The sequence below is a fragment of the Neopsephotus bourkii genome, unplaced genomic scaffold (genome assembly GCF_033783945.1).
Source record: "Neopsephotus bourkii isolate Nb327-2 ecotype Australia unplaced genomic scaffold, CSIRO-AGI_Nbou_v1 NB_1292, whole genome shotgun sequence".
Taxonomy (NCBI): Eukaryota; Metazoa; Chordata; class Aves; order Psittaciformes; family Psittacidae; genus Neopsephotus; species Neopsephotus bourkii.
This window is the reverse complement of record NW_026901776.1, coordinates 7237385-7260129: the sequence shown is the minus strand read 5'-3', so window position 1 is coordinate 7260129 and position 22745 is coordinate 7237385. Positions and strand designations below refer to the sequence as shown.

The following is a 22745-nucleotide window of genomic DNA, read 5'->3' as shown; positions in this document are numbered from 1 at the left end:
TTGTTACGTTTCTTGAAATACAAATCTGTTTTGTAAAATCTGTTTTTTGAAAAGTGAGCCTTAACAACTTTTTGAATTCAGATGAACATTGTATTCACAGCTATATTACAAACATCTAGCTGTATTGAGAAGTCATGTGTGAATGATGTAAATTAATATTGCCTGTAGTCCAGTAAGAAATTTGAGGGATGTTTCTCCCTTTGTGGGAAGATGCTTATGAATACTAAGGAAATTCTCACTTCCAAAGAGACATGCATAATACTGCAAAAGGTGTCAGATCCTCACACTGAGGCTGACTTGTTTTGTTACTTTTTGTATTGATACTGTGATAAGCTGCTGCTCAGCAGTTGGTTGTGTTGCTGAAGTAATGCTGTCAAATACACAAACTAACCCTCCTGTTTCTAATGGGGAAAAAAAGTAAATCATTACCATACTCTAAATTTCTGAAGTGATATTTTTGTCATCTTTGGAACCATTTGGGATTTAATTGCAAGTGTGACAAGAAGCTGAGCTGGCCGACTAAAGTGTTCATGTTTCACAAAATTGATTCTAAATTTCTTTGTAGTTAAGCTAGAGAGGGCATATCAACGTATGACTTGAGTGAAATTGATTTTTGTAGCTTGTCTGTAATTTTTAAAGTACACAGACATGCTATGTAGTTCAGGGTGAATAGTTACAGGGTTAACTTAGCAGAAATTATTTAACCAAACTGTTGAAATTATATTCTTGAACAGCTGCTGTGCTTTTTATTTTTGATAATAAGGCAGTACTTGGACATCCAGTGCTCCTTCATGAAGATTACTGCTCAGTACATTTGTAGTACCTTTTGCTGTGATTTGATTGGTTTGATCTTGAAAGACCAAATGGTTTACTGCAGTACAGAAATTAAGCATCTTTCCGTGGACAAACCATCCTTGGAAGGGCGTCAATACAGAAAAATCAGGAATAATCACAGCCTGTTTTCAGCTACTCATGATATTGCACATAGTGAAGAAGAATGTGAGGAAAGAAGTCTGGGGGTAAAAGAAGGGACTAAATACCTTGACGTTAAATTGTACAAAATTTGTTTCTGTGACTTTAATCATGTCATTAATGGTGCTTAAACACAGAGCTGGCACTAATTAAAATATTGTTTTTATAAATCAGATATGGTAAAACAATCTTGCAAAATCCTACTTACTGCTTTCATGAATAAAGTAATATTTTTGTGACAGGCAAATTAAACGCAATTTAGCTTGTTATCTGTCATAATTAGGGTGGACAAAGAATTTGTAACTGCATTAGTAAGCTTTCGATTTTGCAAGGCTGTAGTAAATACTTCTGTGAAGTAATAAGAGAACAGAATCATAGACTCATAGAATGGTTTTATGAGAGAATACATTTATTAGAGTACACTTCTGTGTTAAAGCTGCTTGAAAATAGCTGTATTATTTACTGGTCTAGGAAAAAACATAATGGACTATGGGTAAGACATTTTCCCATTCTTAATTAAACTTATAACAGGAAAAACTACCGAAGATATGTTTCAGCCTCAATCCTATATAAAACAGTCAAAACAGGGATGTGGGAAAATGATGGAGCAAAGCACAGGTAAGTGTCCAGAAGGGCATGGGTCTTCACCATACATAGCTTCAGGAAGTAGGCCAGTGAAGCCAGTTGCATTTATATTTTAATATAACTTTTTGGATTATGTAGTTCACGATACTACACTACTGCACAAATAAATTTAAAATAATCATGTTGTCATAAGAATATGATGCACAAAGTACCTGATGCGCAAATTTTTAAATAGTCACAAATGTCAGCTATTGTTTCAAAAAAGTAAATATTCTAATAATCAGTGTGACTCAGTTGGAGGCATTCTTCAGCATCCTATGCAAGTAGCAGTATGAATTCATAAATGTGGGGAGAATAATTTGTTCACAAGTCTCAGTTGCTTCTGTCACTTTCTTTTCAAGAAATTCATTTCATGCTGGATGATTAGTTACTGCTAAAAATAGGTGCTCATTAGTTTTTCTGTGGTAACGTTTCTATGCAAGGTAGGATCCATTGTTGCATGTGCTCTGTAGTGTATCTTGATATAAGTAATGCCAACATGAACTATGCATAAACCATTTAATTTTTTGTTTTTTTTTTTGTTCTGGTTAGGGCCCAACAGGTCAAAGCTACAGGATATGCTTGCAAACTTGAGAGATGTTGATGATCTCCCTTCATTACAGCCATCTGTTGCACCTTCTTCTAGGCCCAGTAGCTCAAGGCTCATTGAACACGAGATAAACAGGACGGATGAAGGTAAGCATTAAAAATGTGCATACACCTTTGTAAAGGGCAGATGTTTGTAGTTACTTTTTAAAGATTATCCTCTAAGTCTTTCCTAGCACTTTACAAACACTGATTCAGCACTGAGTCCTAAGTGCAATAAATGTCATTCCTATTCCTCCCCTTCCAGTCACTGTTAGTGAGGTCAAGACACCTACCTACTTAAAATCTTCACTGAATGCCTTTGAACATGATGGAAAAAGCTCATTTGGCACTTGGTGGCTTTGTAATATGAGGGTCTTAAGTCACTTGCTTTTGTTTGTGCTCAGGCCTGGTGGTGAAGTGTGGAACATAAGTCTCATGATGCAAGAACATCTGTTTTTTTCACATCAACATAAATTTACATTCTGTATACATACATGTACACACGCATATCATAGACTCACAGAATGGCTTGGGTTAGTTCCAACCCCCACGCCCCAGACAGGGGCACCTTCCACTAGACCAGGTTGCTCAAAGCCCCATCCAACCTGCCCGTGAGCGTTTCCAGGCATGGGGCATGTATGTATTCTTTGTACGTATGTGTTCTTATTTGGTTTTTTAAGTGCAGAGGTAGAGGCTCTGGAGCTGAATGCAGGTGGCTAGGTATAGCTTTCAAATGCACATGGTAGTTTTGTAGTGAATCGTACAGAACAATTTACAGCTTGCCAGTGTATTCGTTTCCACAGTGTGTTCCAAAAATTCAAAATTACTCCTACAGGATAGTCCAAGTATGGAAAGCCATGAATCTTGGCAATAAGGCACATGGTTACCTTCATTAATATTATGTCCGAAAGCTGCTGTCGTCTATTTAATTCAATGTTTGAATTGCTATATATGCAGCATAATAAATGTATGAGGCTATATTAATTTGTAGAAGATCATATATGGTCTTTATTTAAATGGTAAATAAGTCTTTGGAAAATGAGCAAAAATGTGGGTTTCACTGAGCAGTCTTTCAGTGTGTGTGCAAATGTAGGTTGGCCAAGTTATAATTAAGATGCGTAAAAAGCCCCGGCATGTGGCATAGTTACCAAAGATCTCAGTAGTTCTATTTCCTACATGCTCAGTGATTTCTTTATGAAAGAAGGGGGTAACTTAGCAACGCTTTGAGAAGCGGAGGAATTTTTTGTTGGATGTTTCCTTTCCAACTTGCTTCACATGTACTGAGAGCCGTATTAGCAGACCTCTAGTTTTGTGTCCTTTCAAGAGTGGGTTTTTAATTCACAGATGCAGATGGACTCTCATGAAATGGGAAGAGGACATCTGATTGCTCTTAGTCTGAGTTCAGTATTGGAAACTACTAGCTGTGTGTTCCTTTATAAATCTGAGACTATATTTTTGGCATACAGTGTTTTTTTTATTCTAGTAACTGCAAATATGATCTCCTGTATGTATTGTGTATTAAGTAGAATATTACATCGTAGGTTCAAAAGATAGAAAAAGAGAATAGAATGTGGTTTAGACTTGAGGGTGAAGAAAGTAAGAGATGGTTGTGATTAAAAGGTAATAACTGAGAGAGTTAAACACAGAAATTGAAGGGCTTTTATTTGATTCTAAAAAATAAGCAAACAGGACACTCGATAGTAGTGTAAATGTGGAATGGAAAGAACATGGAAAGATTATTTTATGCTGGTGGAGAACTGAATAGCATCTGATCTCTATGCCTTTGGGACAAGGTGGGGAAGCAGCCTGAACAGATCAGGCTATTCATTGTAAAGCATTAGTTTGATTGGTTTGAGCTTAGTATTGGTGTTCTTAGACTAAATAAGACACAGAATGAGATGGTGTTTCCTTTTCTCTCTCCTTGGTAGCAATGGTATTTGCCAAGGCTTGTATTTACAATGGAGCTAAAGGAGAAAAAAAAATTAAATTTATTGAAAACCATTGTAATTTGAGACAAAAGATGTATAAAATTGAGTGAAGTCTTTCATGTCCAGAAGATTGCATTGTAGACATGCTTTTGGATATGTGTGGACATGATGCTAGAAAGAAGAGTCCAGCTGCTCTCACGAGCTCTTCCTGTCTACCTGTTTGCTACTTCCCCAGAGCCTATTTGCCTATTTTATAGCAGAGTTAGGGAAGGGCCTGAACTTTTCTGTGTTCCTTTTGCATTGTATACAGTTGAATGGTAGTGTACTCTTCCCTCCTGTAGTTAATTACAATTAACGTCTTGAGTCATGCATACCTCAAGTGTAAGTATTATGTTCAGAGGATATTACTTATTGCTAAGTATGGTGATTATCTCTAGAATGGTTATTTTTTTTATATGTTCTTGCCCTCAGCTACTTGATATGCTTAGTATTTGGGAATTGGAAAATACGATTTTATTAATCAGTCTTTTATAAACCCATGTTTCAGGATTTTTTTTGTTTTGTTTTCTTGCAGTGGAAGCTTTAACATTCCCTCCTTCTTCAGGGAAATCTTTCATTATGGGAACAGATGAAGCCCTTGAAAATGAGCTGGGTCTTGGAGAACTGGCAGGCCTTACAGTAGCCAATGAGGCAGATTCACTGACTTATGATGTAAGTGGTTATTAGTGGAAACTCAAGGTTCTACTGTCTATTTACTGAAGGGAGACGCAAGTTACATGTGTGTAGACTCAGCAGAAAACACTTCCCTGATAAAATTATGCTGCCAGAGGGTGTCACAAATTTTTACTTGACATATCTGTTCTTCCCATACATAACAGTCTTAAAGCTCTCCGATAGAAATACAGCTGTGTACTTGTAACCCCACTGATGCTGAGCAAAATTAGAAGTAGCATAGCCACCAGATTAAGGGAAGTTAATGTCTCCTCTACAAGGGGCTGGTGAGGCCATAACTGAATACAGTTTTGGGATTCTCCACTTCAAGAGAAATTGGAGAGAGTCTAGTAGCATTTTCCTGATGAGGAGATGTTAAGGGAGCTAGTCTTGTTCAGTTGTTAGGAGGCTTACGGGTAGCAACCTAGAGATACTGGAAAGATGCTTACAAGGAATACAGAGCCCAGCTTCTCCATAGTGCCAGGTGTTAAGAGGAAACAGTAGCAACTTATGGCTTGGGAAGTTCAGGTTGGACACTGGGGGAAAAACTACTTCATAGGAGGCAGTACTGAAGCAAATTAATGTCTTTGTTGGTGACATGGATAGTGGGATTGAGTGTGCCCTCAGCAAGTTTGCTGGTGACTCCAAGCCGTATGGCGCAGTAGACAGGCTGGAGGGCAGGGATGCCATTCAGAGAGAACTGCACCTGGGTTGGGGCAGTCCCAAGCACAAATACAGGCTGGGTGGAGGGTGGATTGTGAGCAGCTGTGAGGAAAAGGACTTGAGAGGTGTTGGTTCACAAAAACCTCAACATGACCCAGCAATGTGTGCTTGCAGCCCACACTTGAGAATATTAACTTCTGTTTGTTCACTTGTTAAATACCTTTACGAAGTCCTGTGGTCAGGAATTTATAGTCATGCTTACCTCAACTCTTCCCTTTTTCTAGTGCTGACAATTTTAAAAAGAGTTATTTACGAAGCTTCTTGCTTCTGTCACTGTGCTCATTATTGAAGAAAAATGTAAGGCTAGTTTTTCCACTTCAAATTCCACTGTATGTGTAGCTAGCTTACAAATAACATGATGTGGTTTTATTTTGGACTGCTTAATACTTTCTTCCAGCTGCCAAATGTGAATCAGATAGGATTAGTGGAAATTTAGTGTTTTCTTTTAAGTGGCAATTTTGAATCATATGGAGAGTGAAGTTGAAAGATTCATGCGAGTTGGTCTTTAAATGTGTTTGCTCTCAAAAGCTGCAGATACTTTCCTATTTTCAGTGCCTTTTCTCCCACTGACACTATTACTGGATTCTTCTAAATCATGGCAGCCTCATTTAATGGCTTAAGTTTTTTTTATGTTGCTGTGGCTGTCTGTAAATTAAAGAATGGTTTTCACCTGGTAAGGGAGATTATGAGTTTATTACTTAAAAGATTTTTTTTTTCATCTGGTGGGTACGTTTTCACAATGTTTTACAAGATTAAATTTTCCAGCTTGCTAGCCAATACTCTCAAGTTTATCTTTTATTTTTCCTTCTTTTACATATTGTTGTCTTAACAAATGTTCACTTTGGTTGGTTCTGGTTTTCTGCCTAGTCTTCTGGGTAGATTAAGAAGCTTCATAAGATTATAATAGGCTGAGTAGTGTACATGAGAATGACAGAATCATTTAATATTATATATTGCGTTGGAGTTTTGGGACTTTGCAGTAGGTTGTTGCTTGATTTCCTGCAACTGAACAAGACATGTATCTGTAACCCTACTTGCATATCATTGCTGTCTCTGGAATTTTCAAGTTGTCTGTATAGACACAAATATTACTATTAGTGGTAAATCCATATCAGGTGCTAATTTTGGGGTTGAGCACACACCACCCCCCGCAACAGCTTTTCAAGTCTCGGATTACCCCACTGTTGTATTTCAGTAGGGAGAGAGAAAACGAGGCTGGCTGGCTGCTGCAGTAGTAACCCAGCCTCTCGCAGCTTGTGAGAGACTGGTGGGTGAGGAGACGTGATGGTGGTGCAGCCAGGCAGGTGGTGCGTCAGGGCTGGGATCTGTTTCATCTTTGCTGCTGGCCTGCTGCTGGCTTGTACTGCACTCCATCTACTTCCTGATCTCTAAACTAATAATCTTGGACTTCTTTGGAAGAACATCTATGAAGCAATTGGAGAATATTATACTGCAAGCACTGGCATGCACTGTTAGGCCATCTAAGGTGTCTTTGTGCTTTCGCAGATGTGACACAGGACCTATGCTGCTGGTATGGGAGCTGGAGGGCAGGAAGGGTTCCCTCCATTACCTAATGGGCATTAGATGTCTGTGTTGCCAGATTCCTCTCCGGGTATCTGTTAATACTCTGTATGTCTTGTACCCTTTTAGCTGAGACATTCTTGGCCAATCTCCAGAAAATCTGCCACAGCTGCTGACTTTGCAGTCCTGCCTCATCCTCACACCAGCTCAGGCATTTGTCTGTTCCCTCATTGAGCCAGCTCAGCTCGGTAAACTGGCAGAGAAATTGACTTGGTCTCCCTGAGCAAGACAGTGCATAATTACTAAGAAATACGATGAGGTTAAACGTGCTGTTTGTTACGACTCCTTTCTCATTGTTTAAAATTGATAGAACCTCTTAATTGAATTATGTTTTTTATTATTAAATATGAAAGTAACAGAATTTAAGAAAAGGCACTTCTGTTCTTAACCAACATTACCCTTCCCCACATTCTAGAATACAATGTAGAGTGCTGAAGTGGCTAAAACCCATTGTCTCTTACCTGCAGTTAATGATACAAAATTATTTGGGATTATCTGTGGCTTTCAACATAATAAAATTGTCAATATTTGCATTACAATTGTTTGTTTTCCTGGTTTTCCATAACCACTATCAGAGTGGTTATGATATGGTAAATTCAACTACAGCAGTGTTGACTGTCAGAGTGATAAAACTCTGTTCAGCATTTCAAGTCAACATTTGTTCAGAGGAGCAGTGTTGAAATAACTGGGGTTTTTTTTAATGATCTTTCTTTTTGGATCTGCTAAAATGCATTTATTGCCAAATGATTGTGTCAGTATAAATGATAACTTACTGCTTTCCAGTTACAGCGTGTAGCCAAAGTCTTTTTTTTTTTCTGGCAAGCTTTACTCGTCTTGTGTTATTACAGATCTTGTGTTGTCCTAGGTGTGTAAGTTAGGCTGTGTTCCTTTCTGTGCTGCTAGACACTCCTCTTTCTCTTAGGTCTTTATTTCAGAGATGCCATGTCAGTGGTACTTTGGATATTCAGGGACCACAGCTTGGTTGAGTCAGGCCCAATGTTAACAAATGAGCCAGTTATGTATAGACAAATTTCAGATGCTAAACTGAGTTCACAGCAGTATTGGTCACAAAGGTACTTCTCAGCTTTTAAATTGTGTAACTTAACAGGCATGTGGAGTATTTCAGATTGGCACAGAATGTATTGCTGTGGACTTGACATTACTTGTTGCCTTTGTGGAATATCTCTCTGTTTGTTATCATTTTGAATTGCCTGATCAGTGTTACAAATGGACCGTTGCTCAAGAGCTGGTTGTTATGAAAAGCGGGTGAAGTAATTTGACATCTTCTGAAAATGCAAACTAAATTTCTCATTTCTCCCTTTCCTTGTGCCTTCCAGATTAATTACAAGTTTGTCATATTTTTTTTTCTATTAGATAGCAAACAATAAGGATGCACTGAGAAAGACTTGGAACCCCAAATTCACATTAAGAAGTCACTTTGATGGAATAAGAGGTCTCGCTTTTCATCCGGTTGAACCAGTCTTAATAACAGCTTCAGAGGACCATACGTTAAAAATGTGGAATTTACAAAAAACAGCCCCAGCAAAAAAGTAAGATTGCTTTTACTTTGTTTCAAAAATCATTTTCATTTATGAAGAAGAAAAAATATTGTAGATTCCACTTCGCTTGATGGCTCTTGGGGTTAATGGAAATTGTTCCTTGAATGTGAAGAGTAGGAAAACAAGCTCTTAGAGAGGATTGAGACTTTTTAATTAAAGAGTGCCAGGAGAAATTCATGCGTATTTGTGAATGTGTTTTGTTTGTAAAAATGAAAACCACTCACTTTTTTAATATTTTCCTTGCTGATAACATGGAAAATTAATTTACTAATGAAAATATTTGGATGTGGCCTGTTAGTGTGCTTGCATGTGTATATAAATGTATAAAAATGCATTTTTATATATATGAATGTGTATGTATATACATATATATGCATATACATGTGTACAGCTTTCAGCTTTGACTGAGATATTGCTAGGTTCCTCTGTACACTGTCTCTTGTGTGTTGCTGGGGCTTTTCAGAAATGAGAGCAAATTTGCAGCAGCTCTGATATAGTAAGGGAGTACATCATACCTTTTAGGAGGACTGGGCAAAGCATGTGGGCTTCCCCCCCCATTGACATACCTACCTACAGGTTTGATTGGTCTTGAGAGTTTGTGGACTCTGTACCTTGAAGGTCTTTAAACAAAAAGCCAAACCAACCAAACAAATCCTATAATATTTTGAAAGAATGTAAAGAATTCTTAGACATATGAAAAGTCATATTGGGAGAGGAAGTTTTGAGAGAAACACTTCAACATTGCAGTGGTTTTTAAAACTTAGCTGTTCTGGAATATTTTTGTAATGCATTGTGTCAGATCATATACGTGTTAACACTTTCTTGTACTTCATTCAGGAGTGCGTCTCTTGATGTAGAGCCAATATATACCTTCAGAGCACATAAGTGAGTATTTCCTCAGAAACCTTGTCATATTTTGAGAAATACATGACTTTGACGCACAGATTATTTTGTTTTAATGTAATTTCCACCTTGTCAACTGGTGATTTTATGTGGAGCTTTTAGTTCCCATGTTATTTAAAATATCTGCAGATGTTCATCCCATTTTTGCATAATTGTTTATATCTGGAGCTAGGTACACCACAGTTTTAAAAAGAAAAGCCTACAAATTATACAGTTCAAGTCTGATTAGGTATTCTTTTTGTCAGATATGTGCATTTGTAGAATGAAGCTGTTCGCAGTGAATCTACTGAGCTCATTTCATGAAGGAGCCTTACATCTTTAAAAAAGGGGAAAAAAACTGTTTACGCAAAATAACACAGCCTGTATTTGAAAGTGTGACATTTATCATATTTCATGTGCACAATGATTTAATTGTCCAAGTTTTAGATACGTTATCAAATATCACAAAGGTTTTTCCGCGGGAAGTGGTGTAGCATATGATCTAACTGTGCAGGATTTTTGTTGCAGTCGATGCAGCAAGTGAACTGTATCTAACAGGAGATTTTAAGAGTTTGTTGACATTGCTTTACACACAATGAAAACATTAACAGTCAATGTTTCTTTTGCGGGGCCTTCTTCCAGTGGACCAGTGCTCTGCGTGGTGATGAGCAGTAATGGAGAACAGTGTTATAGTGGGGGAACAGATGGCCTCATCCATGGCTGGAATACAACTAACCCAAACATTGACCCCTATGACTCTTACGGTATGTTGCTGTCACACACACCAGTGAAATGATACATTTAGTGGCATTAATGTTACGTGGCTAAAGCAGTATGACTTGTAGGTAATGCTTCTTTGAAACTTTAATGTTGGCTTCAATTACTTTAAGTAAATTTTTGTTTTAATACTGATGCTGGGTTGAAAAAGTACAGGACTAAACCTGTTACTTGGCAGAACAGCAAATGTGTGTGTTCATGTTTACTCCTTGTAGATTCAGATGCAGTTGGCCTTAAAGGTGGCTTTTGGAAAAAACTGATGGGCCATTAATGGTTGTTTGAAAATGAACTTTAAAATCCAAGAGTGTTTTGCCAAGTTTGATACTGTCCCTTCTGCTGAAACATTGGTTTGTTCCATTAGTTTTACGTTGGATAAGTGAATGCTGTGTATGATGATGAAATTCATAACTGAGAATTCTGTATTGTTATGATATGACTTCTGTAATGATATCAGTCTTGGGGGTTTTGTTTTCTTTTGTTTTGTTTTTATGGTTGGCTTTTTAAGGTTGATCCATGAACAACAACAAGGTACAGCTATTGATTTAATTCAGATCTTGTTTTGAAATGTGTTTTGCTGTATTTTCTTCACAGATCGTTCTGTTCTAAGAGGTGCTTTTGTAGGCCATACAGACGCGGTGTGGGGTCTGGTTTACAGTGGAGCACACCAGCGTCTACTGTCCTGTTCAGCAGACGGCACTATACGCCTATGGAAAGCTACAGAAATTGCTCCAGCTCTCAATATATTTAATGATAATCAAGGTACAGAAAATTGCCCTACCTTAAAGTTCATGAGCGTCACTGTGCAGACTGCCATAGTTTTTTGCTATGGAATAGAAATTCTTCTTGCTTGTTTTGCTGAAATTTATGTCTTTATGATTTTTTTGGGGGGAAGAGTAAATTTGGGTCCCTTCTTTGGCACCAGTGGAATGGCTACCTACATGCAGTGGAACGATCACATACATCTAAAAGCCAACTGCAGATGGTCTGCTGATGTTAGTAGAACCATGGAGTATATTGTATTAACTCTGTAGGTCTCATTCAAACTGAGTTTCCATTAAGCTTTTGCTTTTGATCAGAATAAAAAGCCTTTTCTTCCCCCAAAAGAGGTTTGGAGTAGCCAGTGCTTCAGCTCTGGCCACTGTCATTGTACCTTCCAGATTCCTTCCTTGTGCCTCTAACAGAGGGATTCCAGTTGAATTTCTGAGTTTGTGCGTTAACTAAATTGCAATAACCTAGTCATCTTAAACACTAGTAGTTGAAAAAACTTACTCCTTTGGTTTTAGTTACTGAAATGTTATGCACAAATCAAAATCTTATTGTTTAGAGCCTTTTTTCTTGAAGTCACTGTCTTGAGTAAGTGTTCTGGAATGAGCATGTTGACATTGCCAGGCTCTCTTAGAGCTGATGGTCCTAAAGGCAACCTATGAACAGTCAGTTCCTTGGCCCTTCAGAACAACTTTGATCAATATAAACTTCAGCATAACTGAACTATCTTACTGAATTACGGTGTAAACTTCATCAGATACGCTATTGCATGTGCCATGTGTTGAAACAGACTAAGCAAAACAGAAAGGTTTCATGCATTTTAGTTCTTGCAGAGCTGTGTTTCCAAAGGTTTGCAGGATCTGTGAAAAACACAGCTGGTTTGCTGCTAGATTGTCTACCTGTCTACTTTGAAAACTTGCTGGTAGTCGGTTTTGTCTATGTGCTGGGCTTCTGTTTGTTTCTTTTTTATTTGTTTGTTAATCATTAAATTAAGGGGGCAGGGGAAGCAGTCTTGCCTTTCATTCAACTGGAATGAAACCCAGTTGTTGAAATTCAGGGATCCTCCTTTGAAACTGAGCTTTCCTATGGCTTATTGAGAACTTTGAAACTCTAAAAAAGTTAGCAGTTCTCATGTAAGTCCTTTAGATTAACCACTGTAGGCTTACCAGGAAGTTGGAGGTAAGCAGGCATGGCAGTAGTAGAAGAGGTCACTTCAAAAAATGCATATTTTCTTTTCATCTCACACAAATCCTTTGGGCTGTTTCTGAAGTACTGTATATATGTACCACCGTTTCTGAGCAACGTTGCTGAGGCTGTATGTACAAGAGAGATGTTTCTCCCATGAATCTCGGGTTTAGAGAGAGCTGATGATATTCTTCTGTTACCTGGATCTATGGACATTAACTTGCTTAACTTTCAGTGTCTCTCTCTCCACCTCTTCCTCATCTTCCTCCTGGCATCTGTTGCAGCCGCTGTTCTTTCACATAGCAAATGGTGAATAGGACAGTTGAGGAGAAAAATTCAAAGTGATATTTCCTATACCCAAGCTCTGCTGATTTGGCCTTCTGTCCTGTAGTGTTCAGATAGCTAGAGTGTAAAGAGATTGGAAGTATACCATAACAGGCAGCATGGATGTGGCTTTATAATATGAGTTTATTTCGTATTTATGTAACTTTCCATACTGACAGTATCAGCTTATAAACTTTGCACCTGGAAAGCTTTGGGGTTTTTTTAAGCCCTGAATTTGCCCAGTTTAACAATAATGTTAATCATCTGTCCTGCCAGTAGTTTTACCACTTCAGTTTCACACTCTTTTACTTGATGCAATGGAGCTGTGTTTGAGAATTGCCCTTACAGTTAAAGGAAGGAAAAGGAGGCAGAGAGTTCTTACTCGTTAGTTTCAAAGTAGATTTTTGTCCAGCAGCAGTTCCAGATACAGCATCTTAGTGAAAAATGTTGTTGATATGCATGTCAGAGAAATAGGATTACAGTAGTGATTATAGTGGGCAGTCCTTTTAGATTGGCATAATACAGATTTTAAAATGCCACATTTCATAGATATTAGATATTAAAGTGCTTACTGGGTGGTGGTTTTTGTTTGTTTGTTTTGCTGGGCTTTTTTGTTGTTTTCTCTACACCAAGTAAATATTATGACAAGATTATCTACATTTTTTTCTAGAAATGGGAATCCCTTCATCAGTAGATCTTGTGAGCAGTGACCCAAGTCTCATGGTAGCATCATTTAACAGTGGACACACTTGCATTTTTAACATGGAGACACGGCAGCGTATTCTTACCCTGGAGTCCAGTATGGATACTAGTATGTATCGAATTAAAAACCAATCCCCCCAAAAATTGCTTGTTTAAGGTTGATACTGTTGGTAGTATTTTTGGTGTTACCAAGCAAATAGGTAGTGTCATGCTAAATTATAACATGAATTATGTTACAGGCTGTATTTGAGATGTAACAGTAAAGTACTGCTACTACAACAGACCTTGTGCGTATCTCAGAAGAGTGCACATACTTTTGAATGAAAGTAGAAGAAACAAACCCACACTATCTGAATTCCTCTTCCAGGAACAGTAGCACAAGGAAAAGTGCAGGTCGCTAATACAGCCCAGTGATCTTAACAGCTTCAAGATTTCCATTCTCTCTTTAGTCCAGAATTGAAGATAGAGGTAAAATCAGGAAGATCTAAAGCTGAATTTATTAAAAAATGTGAGAGTGTGTCCATGTATTCTTTTTTAGTTTTATTTTTCCTTTTTTATTTTTGTATCCCTCTTCTGAATTACATATACAATTTTAGCTCATTTGCAGTTGGGCTTTAGTTGAAGTTTTCACTGCACGAAAAAAGCAAAGCTTCAGTGGAAGAGTATTCACTTGTATAATGCTTTGAATCAGGGCAGAGGCCAATATCAGAAGTTTTAGAGGAAACTGGCAGTATGATAGAGACCAGAATGAGTTGAAACATGAAGTTTCATATTCAGGCCAAAATGGTAACCTGGTAACAATGAAAGATTTCAGTCTTTTTAAAAAATTTGATAATTCTTCCATCTAAAAGTTTTATGTCACTTGGTTCTACTATTATTTTTTTTTTAAAGGGAGTAAGCCCTTCTTGTTGGCTTTGGTTGTCTGTTTTAAAATAGTTAAATGACTCACATTTTATGAAAGGGAATGGAAAGTGCCATCTCCCTTTGTTGTGTAACTCCTTATTGGATAGGATTTCTTTTTTTTTTTTTAACCCACATATTTGTCCCCATCTGAAAGAACAGTCCTGAATCAGTTATCTCTGTTCAGTGGAAGGAAGTTCTTCCCCATTCCTCCTCCACTGTATATAAGCTTCACTGTGCTTGGCATGTTAAAACTGTGAGGATAGCAGGTTGTAATGCAGCCTCATTTCCTCTTAGTAATTTTAGGTGGGTTTCTTAATATGAATGTGGTTCTTCCTTAATTTACACTTTCATAATTGTTAAGTGTCCTGTGGATGCCCACACTACTTGATGGTTCAGATTTTTATAGAAGGATGTAAATTTAAGTCTTTACTACCTTACTAGCAAGTGATTGTACAGTAGTATTTTGTTTATTTTAGTAAGAATTTAAATTAGACAATATGAGTGTTCTTTGGCAGCAGTTTAACTAAATATAGTCAACTCCCACATGAAGGAAGATAATAATATTTTGATGTTCTGTGGCGTGGCTATTTGTGGTTTTGTGGTAATCTGTGCCTCTTAAGACCGTTCTTGCACTATTCTCTGCCTCACAACAATACCTAGATTTCTAATCAAAAAACTCCTATAATTTTTGTGTGGTGTGTGTATGTGTATATATATGATATTTCAGGATTCTTGAAGTCTAGCAAAAATTGCCCTCATATGAATAGTCTAGCATCCTTTTCTTCAATAAGAATTTTAATCCATGTGTATCCGATAATAGTGGGTGGGTTTTGGTTTTTGAGAATGAGGGCATGGGGTCTTGTTTGCTTGGAAGCATACTGCCTGCAGTGTTAATTTTATTTTATTGGCTGTGTGTTATGAAAAAAGTTGGGCTTGACGAGGAATGTGGAGGTAGGGAAGTTCACATAAGGTATTTTTACTCCGTTTTTGGCTTCATGTTCTTTCCCGGCGCAGCCATCTAACACCATGGCCAAAAGTTGGACCTTACTTGTTTGTATTTACACTCATAGATACGGTTTATATGTGCCTCTGTGTGTGTGTAATTTGGAAAGTATTTTAAAGTAAACCACATTACAGAAGGTGCTAGCTGAGAGTTTCCATTACGTAAAGGTAAGAATTATTTTGCAAATAAGTTTGATTGCATAATTATTTCTTAGTAGCAATCTTTCAAAGAACTTAGCAATTTACATGTATTGGGATGTCTGGGTTTTTTCTTAGCAGTCAGTTCCTCCTGTCAGATAAACAGAGTCATCAGCCATCCAACTCTTCCAATTAGTATCACTGCCCATGAAGACAGACATATCAAATTCTACGACAACAATACAGGTATGCTCTCTTCAGCAGGTTCTACTCATAGTGACTGCATAACATCAAATGTAAACAGAATTTCATTATGATTAATATTATTCACATTAATGCTGAGGGATGTTAAGAATTCACTAGTCTCAAATAGGATAACTCTTATCGCCAGTAGAGCCCAAAGATTGGGAGCCTACTTAAAACTTTATTGGCACAGTGGTAAGGAAGCTGTGTCATTCTCTTTTAAAATGCCTTGTGTGGGGGGGTTACCAGTTTTTTAGTTACCAGTTACTTTTTTTTTACCAGTTACTTTTTTTAACTTAGCTTTTTCAAAATCTTAATTTTTTACGTTTATTTTGTTGTGTTTTCTGTATTATTTTGATCTGAGCACAGGAAGCTCTGGCACTCATTTAGTGCTTCCAAGAGCTCTGCCTGATACCTTGGAGGTAGAATTTCCCTTGTAGGCATCATTCTGACTTTGATCCACTGTGTTTCTTCAGTTCTCTTACTTCTGCAGACACAACTGGACAGCTTATAATGGTTTTTTTGCTTTTGTAGTGAGAGTCACACTGAGATGTCTGGTTATAAATTCCTTGGTGTTTAAGACTTTTCGTTAGGAATGGTATAATCAATCAGGTATCAAATCATAATATTTTTTAGTTTGTGACAGATCATGCTATCTTAAATTTAGATCTTTCAATATTCTTGTCGATTCTAAGTTTGTATTTTAAAATAAGAAGGAACCAATAAAAGCTGAGAAAAAAGCTGAAATAGCTGTTTTGTTTGTATTTTTGGAAAAAAATAGTAGAGGAAATGGGTACTTTTTTTTTTCCTGTTTAAGTATCTCCTGCAATGAAAGCCCCACATTTGACCCATGATTTAATATTTTTAACATGAACTCATTACTGTAATTGTAACAAGTTGTAGTAAAACGTTCATTATGAGTTGACTAAATTTTCCTATATTCTTATATCCATTGCTTATTAGTACACTTAGCCCCTGCCCTCCTTCCCAGTCAAGATGTTACTCCTGAATTCTTTTCATTTATTTAAGAGGCAGATATTTAACATGCACAGTGATTGCAGCTTCATGTTAGTTTTGCAGGCATAAAACAAAGATCTAACAGAACTAGTGATATTGGTACTGTGGCTCTCCTGGGCCTGTAAATGATTAAAAGAATGACTTATTGCATAATTTTAATGATTCAGTAATGAGACAAGGTGTTGTATTTATAATATGAGCTGTGTTAGGGTTTAAGCAGTGAATACAGATAACAAAGTGGATTGCAGAAAACAACCTAAAATAACCTCAATTTTCTTCTTTTTTTTTTTTTTTCCCCAAAGGAAAACTGATCCACTCCATGGTAGCTCACTTAGATGCAGTTACAAGTTTAGCTGTTGATCCTAATGGCTTGTATTTGATGTCTGGCAGTAAGTACATTCAGATTTCATTTTCTTTTTCTCATAATGTTGTCAGGCATGACAATGATAAAGAAAACTGTTTACCCTTTCTTTAGGTCATGACTGTTCGATTCGTTTGTGGAATCTTGAAAGCAAGACCTGCATCCAGGAATTTACTGCTCATCGTAAAAAATTTGATGAGTCCATTCATGATGTGGCATTCCACCCCTCCAAATGTTATATTGCCAGTGCAGGAGCAGATGCCCTGGCTAAAGTGTTTGTATGACAGAGTGCTTCCCTTTCAACTCTAGCTTTGTATATATTTAACCAGCTGCACAAAAGAGAAGAGGAGGGCGTGAGTCTTCTTACCCTGCCCTGTAATTCAGAGAATGTTTGTAAGTGTTTAGTTTTGCAGGGTGCTGTTTTCTAAATTGAAGTTTGTTCTGGTTTCTGTGAGCTCAGCTGGTGCTGAGAGCTTGGAAACTCTCAGTTTCAACTACTTAAAAATCAAAAGAAATGCTTTTATTTCAGAGGGTGTGAATTTTCGTCCAGGCAGGCCTTGGGTGAAAACTAGGTCTATGTATTATCTTATTAATAAAATGGAGTACTGGAAAAAAGGGGTCTAACTGCATCAGGGAGTAGGAAAAGAGGGAAACTTCCTAGGATGCTGCTCATCAAGGAATCTTAATGTACTTAAATCACCTGGAAAAGGTGTCATTTCACATGCTCATCTCTGTGTCATGTGAGAGGCACTTTGTCATCTCTTTGGTATTAATAAAGTAGATCTTGTTCAGACACCAGTAATGGATAGTTAATCTCAGCCGTGTGGCTGCTAGCCTAAGATAAATGCAGTTAAAGGAAAGCAAATTACTAACATAAATTAAAATGCAGTAAAGTTTCTGTTGCATCTACTGTGTTATACAGGAATTATTTAGTTTGCAAAAAAAATATATAATTTTTTTTAAAAACTGTATTAGCATGTGGCTAGAAGCTGAGCCTTTAGTCTATTCCCAATTAACAACAGACTGAAGCAGTCTGTATATACCGTAGTAGCAGATTTAACTTATTCAGATTTATAATGCTGTTTATTCTTGGAGATCTGGCACAAGAAATTATCACAAAACTTTCTGAAAAAGCTGTCCTACAACTTAACTATCAAACATTCATCTCCTCTTTCTGTTCCTGTTAAAAAAGGGTATCATTCTGGGCATTAAGGGTAACAGTGAAATACTTCTTTTGAAGATTAAGCCTATACCTGAGGCTTTGTATGAGCCCTAGTAGTGCAGTAGGTGGGAACTATAAAAGTTCTGTCAAGTTGAGATATTCTGCTGCTTCTAGGAGTATTTCCCAGCTTCACCATTTCTGCAACTTTTTAACTTGTCTGCTTCACTAGGCGTATCATGCCATTGATTAAGTTATCTGTGTCCCATCTTACTTAGCGGGTGTGTGGGGGAGGTGACCTTGTACAATACCCTGCGTGGTTCGTGGGAGAAACCACAGGCGCTCCAGAGGTTGAAAATGAAAGAACTCATTTTATTGTAAAACTTTCCTGAACTGTGTCAGGAGGAACAAAAGTCTTGGCAAGTTCTTATTCTTGTAAAAGATCCAAAGTAGAGGGAAAAAAGGAGAAAGGAAAGGAGGAGACAAAACAGAGAGATAGGTTCACCACCCCATGGACGTAGTGACATCTTCTCGGTCAGCGAGTTGAAGTGCTTTTAGTCAATGAGTCAGCTGAAGTCCAGGGTGGAGGAGCACACCACATGGCTGAAGAATGATTGCCTTTTTATAGGATCAGGTTCCTTGGAATCCTCCCGCAGATTCATCTGCATGCTTGCCCATGAGTTGTGTGCTATTCTGGAAAGTTCCTGATGGTGGTAGGGGTATGTGGTAAGCCCCAAGATCCACTTAAGTTTGTGCTTTGACAAGTGCAGGCTCAGTGCCTTGTAGCACTGTCTCCAGGCTGTTTGTTGCCTAAGCTGTTGATAGCCACAGCCTTAGGGCAGCCAACATAGGAAAATACCCCCACCTTCGTGGAGCATGACTTTGTCCTGCCTCCCTGACAGTTTGCTCAATCCCAAGATGCTCAAAAACGAAGTGAGGTGTTACACATGTTCTGTGTGAATGTCAGGGAGGGAAGGTTTTGTCCCCAGAAATCACTATCAATTTCCTCATAACAGGCAAACTGGGTGTTAGATAATCCCAGAGAAAAATTTTCTCCAGAGTGTTCAGTTGTTTCCACCTTGTCCTTGACCAAAAGATGGTCAGCCCTCAATTTCCAAACTGGAGGAAGAAGGACATGAGGCCTGTGTATTTGTTAGTTATGAGTCAGATTGAGAGACGTAATGATTGGTGTTACAAAAAATCTCAAGCTCAGAGGAGGTTGGAAGAGTTACACAGGTACTTTGGTTGGTCCTATTCCATATTCGTACAAATCCCACACTAAGTGGGGGAATCCTCTCCTCTCATTGCAATTCCTATGTACACAAGACAAATCACACAAAGTAGTGATTGCAGCAAACCTGTATACATTCTGTAAAGTAGTTTTTAAACTAAGAACTGTACAATCAATTGATAGGATCCTAACAGTAACACAGATGCTTGAAGTGGACTTCGTAATTCAGTAGATTCCTCTACCTGCAATAGAAAACAAAGAAGAACTGGGTCCTTTCAGAACCAAGGGAACTTCTCCAGCTGGTGGCACGGCGTGGATAGTATGAGTCTTAGTCTCCAGAAAACCTGAAGTCCCAAAATGTATCGCAATTCCTTTTTACTTTGCTCCTGTATTGTAGATACAGCAGTGAGGGGGCCAGTGTTTGCATTCAGGCAGCGATAATCAATGGTCAGTTGCCTTTTTCCATTTGGTTTATGAACTGGCCATATGGGAGAATTGTAAAGTGAGTGGGTTTGGATGACATGACGGGGGGGGATCCTCTCTCTTGGAGCCAGTGGTAAGTGGTGCAGCTTTACATTTACAGTCTTGGATGAGGGAAGTTTGGGAGCAAATTGCAAAAAAAAAAAAGTCCATTTGTTCCCCTTTGAATCCATCCGAGCTTTTCCTTTTAATAGATCTAGCCCCAGTATACTGGTGGGGAACATGCCCAGTATCAGGATAGGCTTTGGAGGAGTGGAGTCATCAAGTAACTATCATTTTATCTAAGCTGTGGGTTGGTGTTTAGAGTATCCTAACACATCAGAAACTTGTATTTGTTTTTTGACACACCACCACTCTGCTTTGCTCTCTCAGCATTTACTTAGAACTGATGTTTGGACTCCCATATCTGCTACAAAGGCCACAGCATAAAGTTTTAAAGAATCGGCTAGTACTCTAATCAGAGGAGTCATCAGGATTAGCCATAAGCAACATGGGTAAGGTTGCTGAGGTATAAGCAGTCTGTCATGCATTTACTGAAGGCAAACTGCTTTCTGTATGCTTTCAGTAACTGACCCAGACTGAGGGTAGGTGTGGATATGGGATTTCCCTGTTCTATGGATCTAGTTCTTCTCCCCAGTATGCCACTCACACGGCCAGGTACTCTGATTTCATAATATCATCTACTGTTAGAAATACCCACAGGTCCCAGTATCCCTGAGCTGTTGCTTCTTCTGAGAGCTTTATCCTATCCCACCCAATCCCCTCCATACATATTTTGTTTCAGTTTACCTGCCTGCTATGTCTTTCCTGTAACTTAGCCAATTCAGTGGCAGTGCAAGGTATTGCCTTTATGGTGATAGTGGGCTTGGTCCCCTTGCTCATCATCAGAAACTATTTCAGTTTTAATGAGTGGTTTAAGTTTAGAGTTGGAAAGTAACTCAGTCCTGGCTTCTTTTAGACTGTTCCAGTGGTAATGAGACATGACTTCCCTGATTGAGGAGATTGGCCTGCATAGCAAGGAATCAATTCTAATAGAGTCTCATTAGGTTCTTTTTCAATTTGCTTAACATTATGCTTATCTTTCTGGGTGGCTATAAAGGCTGACCCTAACATAGCACAAATCACATATTTTCCCTTTCCAGGTTTTGTTCGATTTTCCTTTGCCAAGTCCTTTATTCTTCCTGCCACAGTTGCTGGGAACTGCCAGTGTTCCTCAGCCCTGCTTACCCTCCTCAGGGTCAGGCAAGCCTTATAACTCTTCAACAAATCCAGTAATGGGGAGCAGTCAACATCAGACATTTCCTTGGTTGCCATGACCCTCAGCTGGAGATTTTGGCTTCAACCGAAAATCAGTTCTTCTTTATCTGGCAGTCTGACCGTTATTCCCTTAAAAGAGCAACCTCTGAACTGCTTCTCACAGAGTATCCTGCTGACTATGCCAATGTTAATGTCCTGTCCTGCTCGGCAGGTGTGTGGGGGAGGTGATTTACAATACCTGTGCCGTTCACAGAGCCATTTCACAGCCTGAAGAATGAGTGCTTCTTGTAATTACTCAACAGATGTGATTTGTTTATATATTCAGAGCTTCTCGGTTGATTTGAATGACATCTAATGCAATCTTTTAGTCTTTTATCCCTTCTTAAAGGAAGGTAAGTGGATTCTTTTCTGTGTCATCATCAGAGGCACTGCCGCTCATAAGCCTGAAGTTGGTGTTTTCCTAGTGGGAGCGGAAGGCAGAATTTCTGCTACAGATGATTTCTGACGCTGATGTGAGCAGGAAAGAACCCAGTGCAAGTCTTCCACATACCAGCCTAAGCCTAAGACTGGAAACTGATGAATAAATCTTTACCTTTAAACTAACACTTTTTAAAAACGAATCATTGAATCATTGAAAGATCTCAACATAGAGTTTGACTGTGTTGTTTTTAGAGTGGCATTTGGGAATGGGACCACATTTGAAGCTGATCTCAGAGTTTAAATCAACTGTATTATTTAGAATAAAAGGGTGATCTGTGCTGTTTGAGCCTGCAACACATTATATTTACTGCTAAAATATCCTGGAATACCTTTTATTGCTCAGAATATTCAGATATGTCCCTTCATGATATTGATATGCAATATATTTCCATAGATGAGGTTAGAACTTTTACCATGAAACAGATGACTACAATAGTAATTCAGATTATTTAGTTTTTATAAAGTGTTTTGGTTATGATGGAAAGGAGAAACTTGGCTGCAAAACTGAGCATTCAGCTTTTGAGAGTTCTGTGTACTTGACTTTCTTCCAGTGTCATTATTTTATTTCTTTCTGAAGAGGAAATTACAAAGATTTATTTGAAAAATTCTGAAAGTTATGTATATTATATATGTGTATATATATTGTAAACATGTATTAAATGTGTCTAGTAAGGGAAGACTCCATGGGTGCATTTTAATGTTTTGGTATTAAGAGTTCTCTTGAGTTGTGTATACAAAGGATAATGGTGTGAGTATGAAATGAATGTTGTGCTTTTGCTTACACAATATGATATATAGTTAGTTGTTTAAATTGCTGTACATAAAACTAATAGGCCAGCATGCTTGTTTTTAAAGACTGTCATTCTGATTACAATTGGAATGTAAGAAGTGGCTGTTCAAATGTGAATTGAAAGATGTTTCCTTCTCACTATTGAGCGCTTGCTCAACCTGAAAAGTGATTTTTTTTTTTAAAGCTGGCAATAGCTACGGGATGAGGTGCCTTTAAAAAAAACATAACAAAACAAATGTAGCCTTACAAAGAGGTTGTGGAGTATATATATTTTTGTGCTGGTCTTCATAATTGATGTCAATGTCTTTTTACTGTACTTGCTCTCACATACTTGTAAGACTGCAGGGTACTGTGCATGAGCCT

General features: G+C 38.0%; 1 protein-coding gene across 6 annotated transcripts in view; it reads left to right on the top strand.

The window, feature by feature from the left end:
* STRN (striatin) overlaps window positions 1-17942 on the top strand; it is a 63677-nt gene extending 45735 nt beyond the window's left edge. For 2 of the 6 annotated variants that reach the window (XM_061365845.1, XM_061365850.1), the window contains 11 exons: window positions 1504-1590; window positions 2149-2292; window positions 4687-4823; window positions 8502-8677; window positions 9524-9571; window positions 10211-10332; window positions 10937-11104; window positions 13290-13430; window positions 15503-15610; window positions 16927-17013; window positions 17100-17942. In XM_061365845.1, the coding sequence (XP_061221829.1) occupies window positions 1504-1590; window positions 2149-2292; window positions 4687-4823; window positions 8502-8677; window positions 9524-9571; window positions 10211-10332; window positions 10937-11104; window positions 13290-13430; window positions 15503-15610; window positions 16927-17013; window positions 17100-17269 (1388 nt within the window). In that variant the 3' untranslated portion in view covers window positions 17270-17942. Of the gene's footprint in view, window positions 1-1503; window positions 1591-2148; window positions 2293-4686; window positions 4824-8501; window positions 8678-9523; window positions 9572-10210; window positions 10333-10936; window positions 11105-13289; window positions 13431-13688; window positions 13822-15502; window positions 15611-16926; window positions 17014-17099 lie in introns of those variants that run through there. The other 4 variants (XM_061365848.1, XM_061365847.1, XM_061365846.1 and 1 more) reach the window with 3 other exon arrangements.
* The last annotated feature ends 4803 nt before the right edge of the window (window positions 17943-22745 follow it).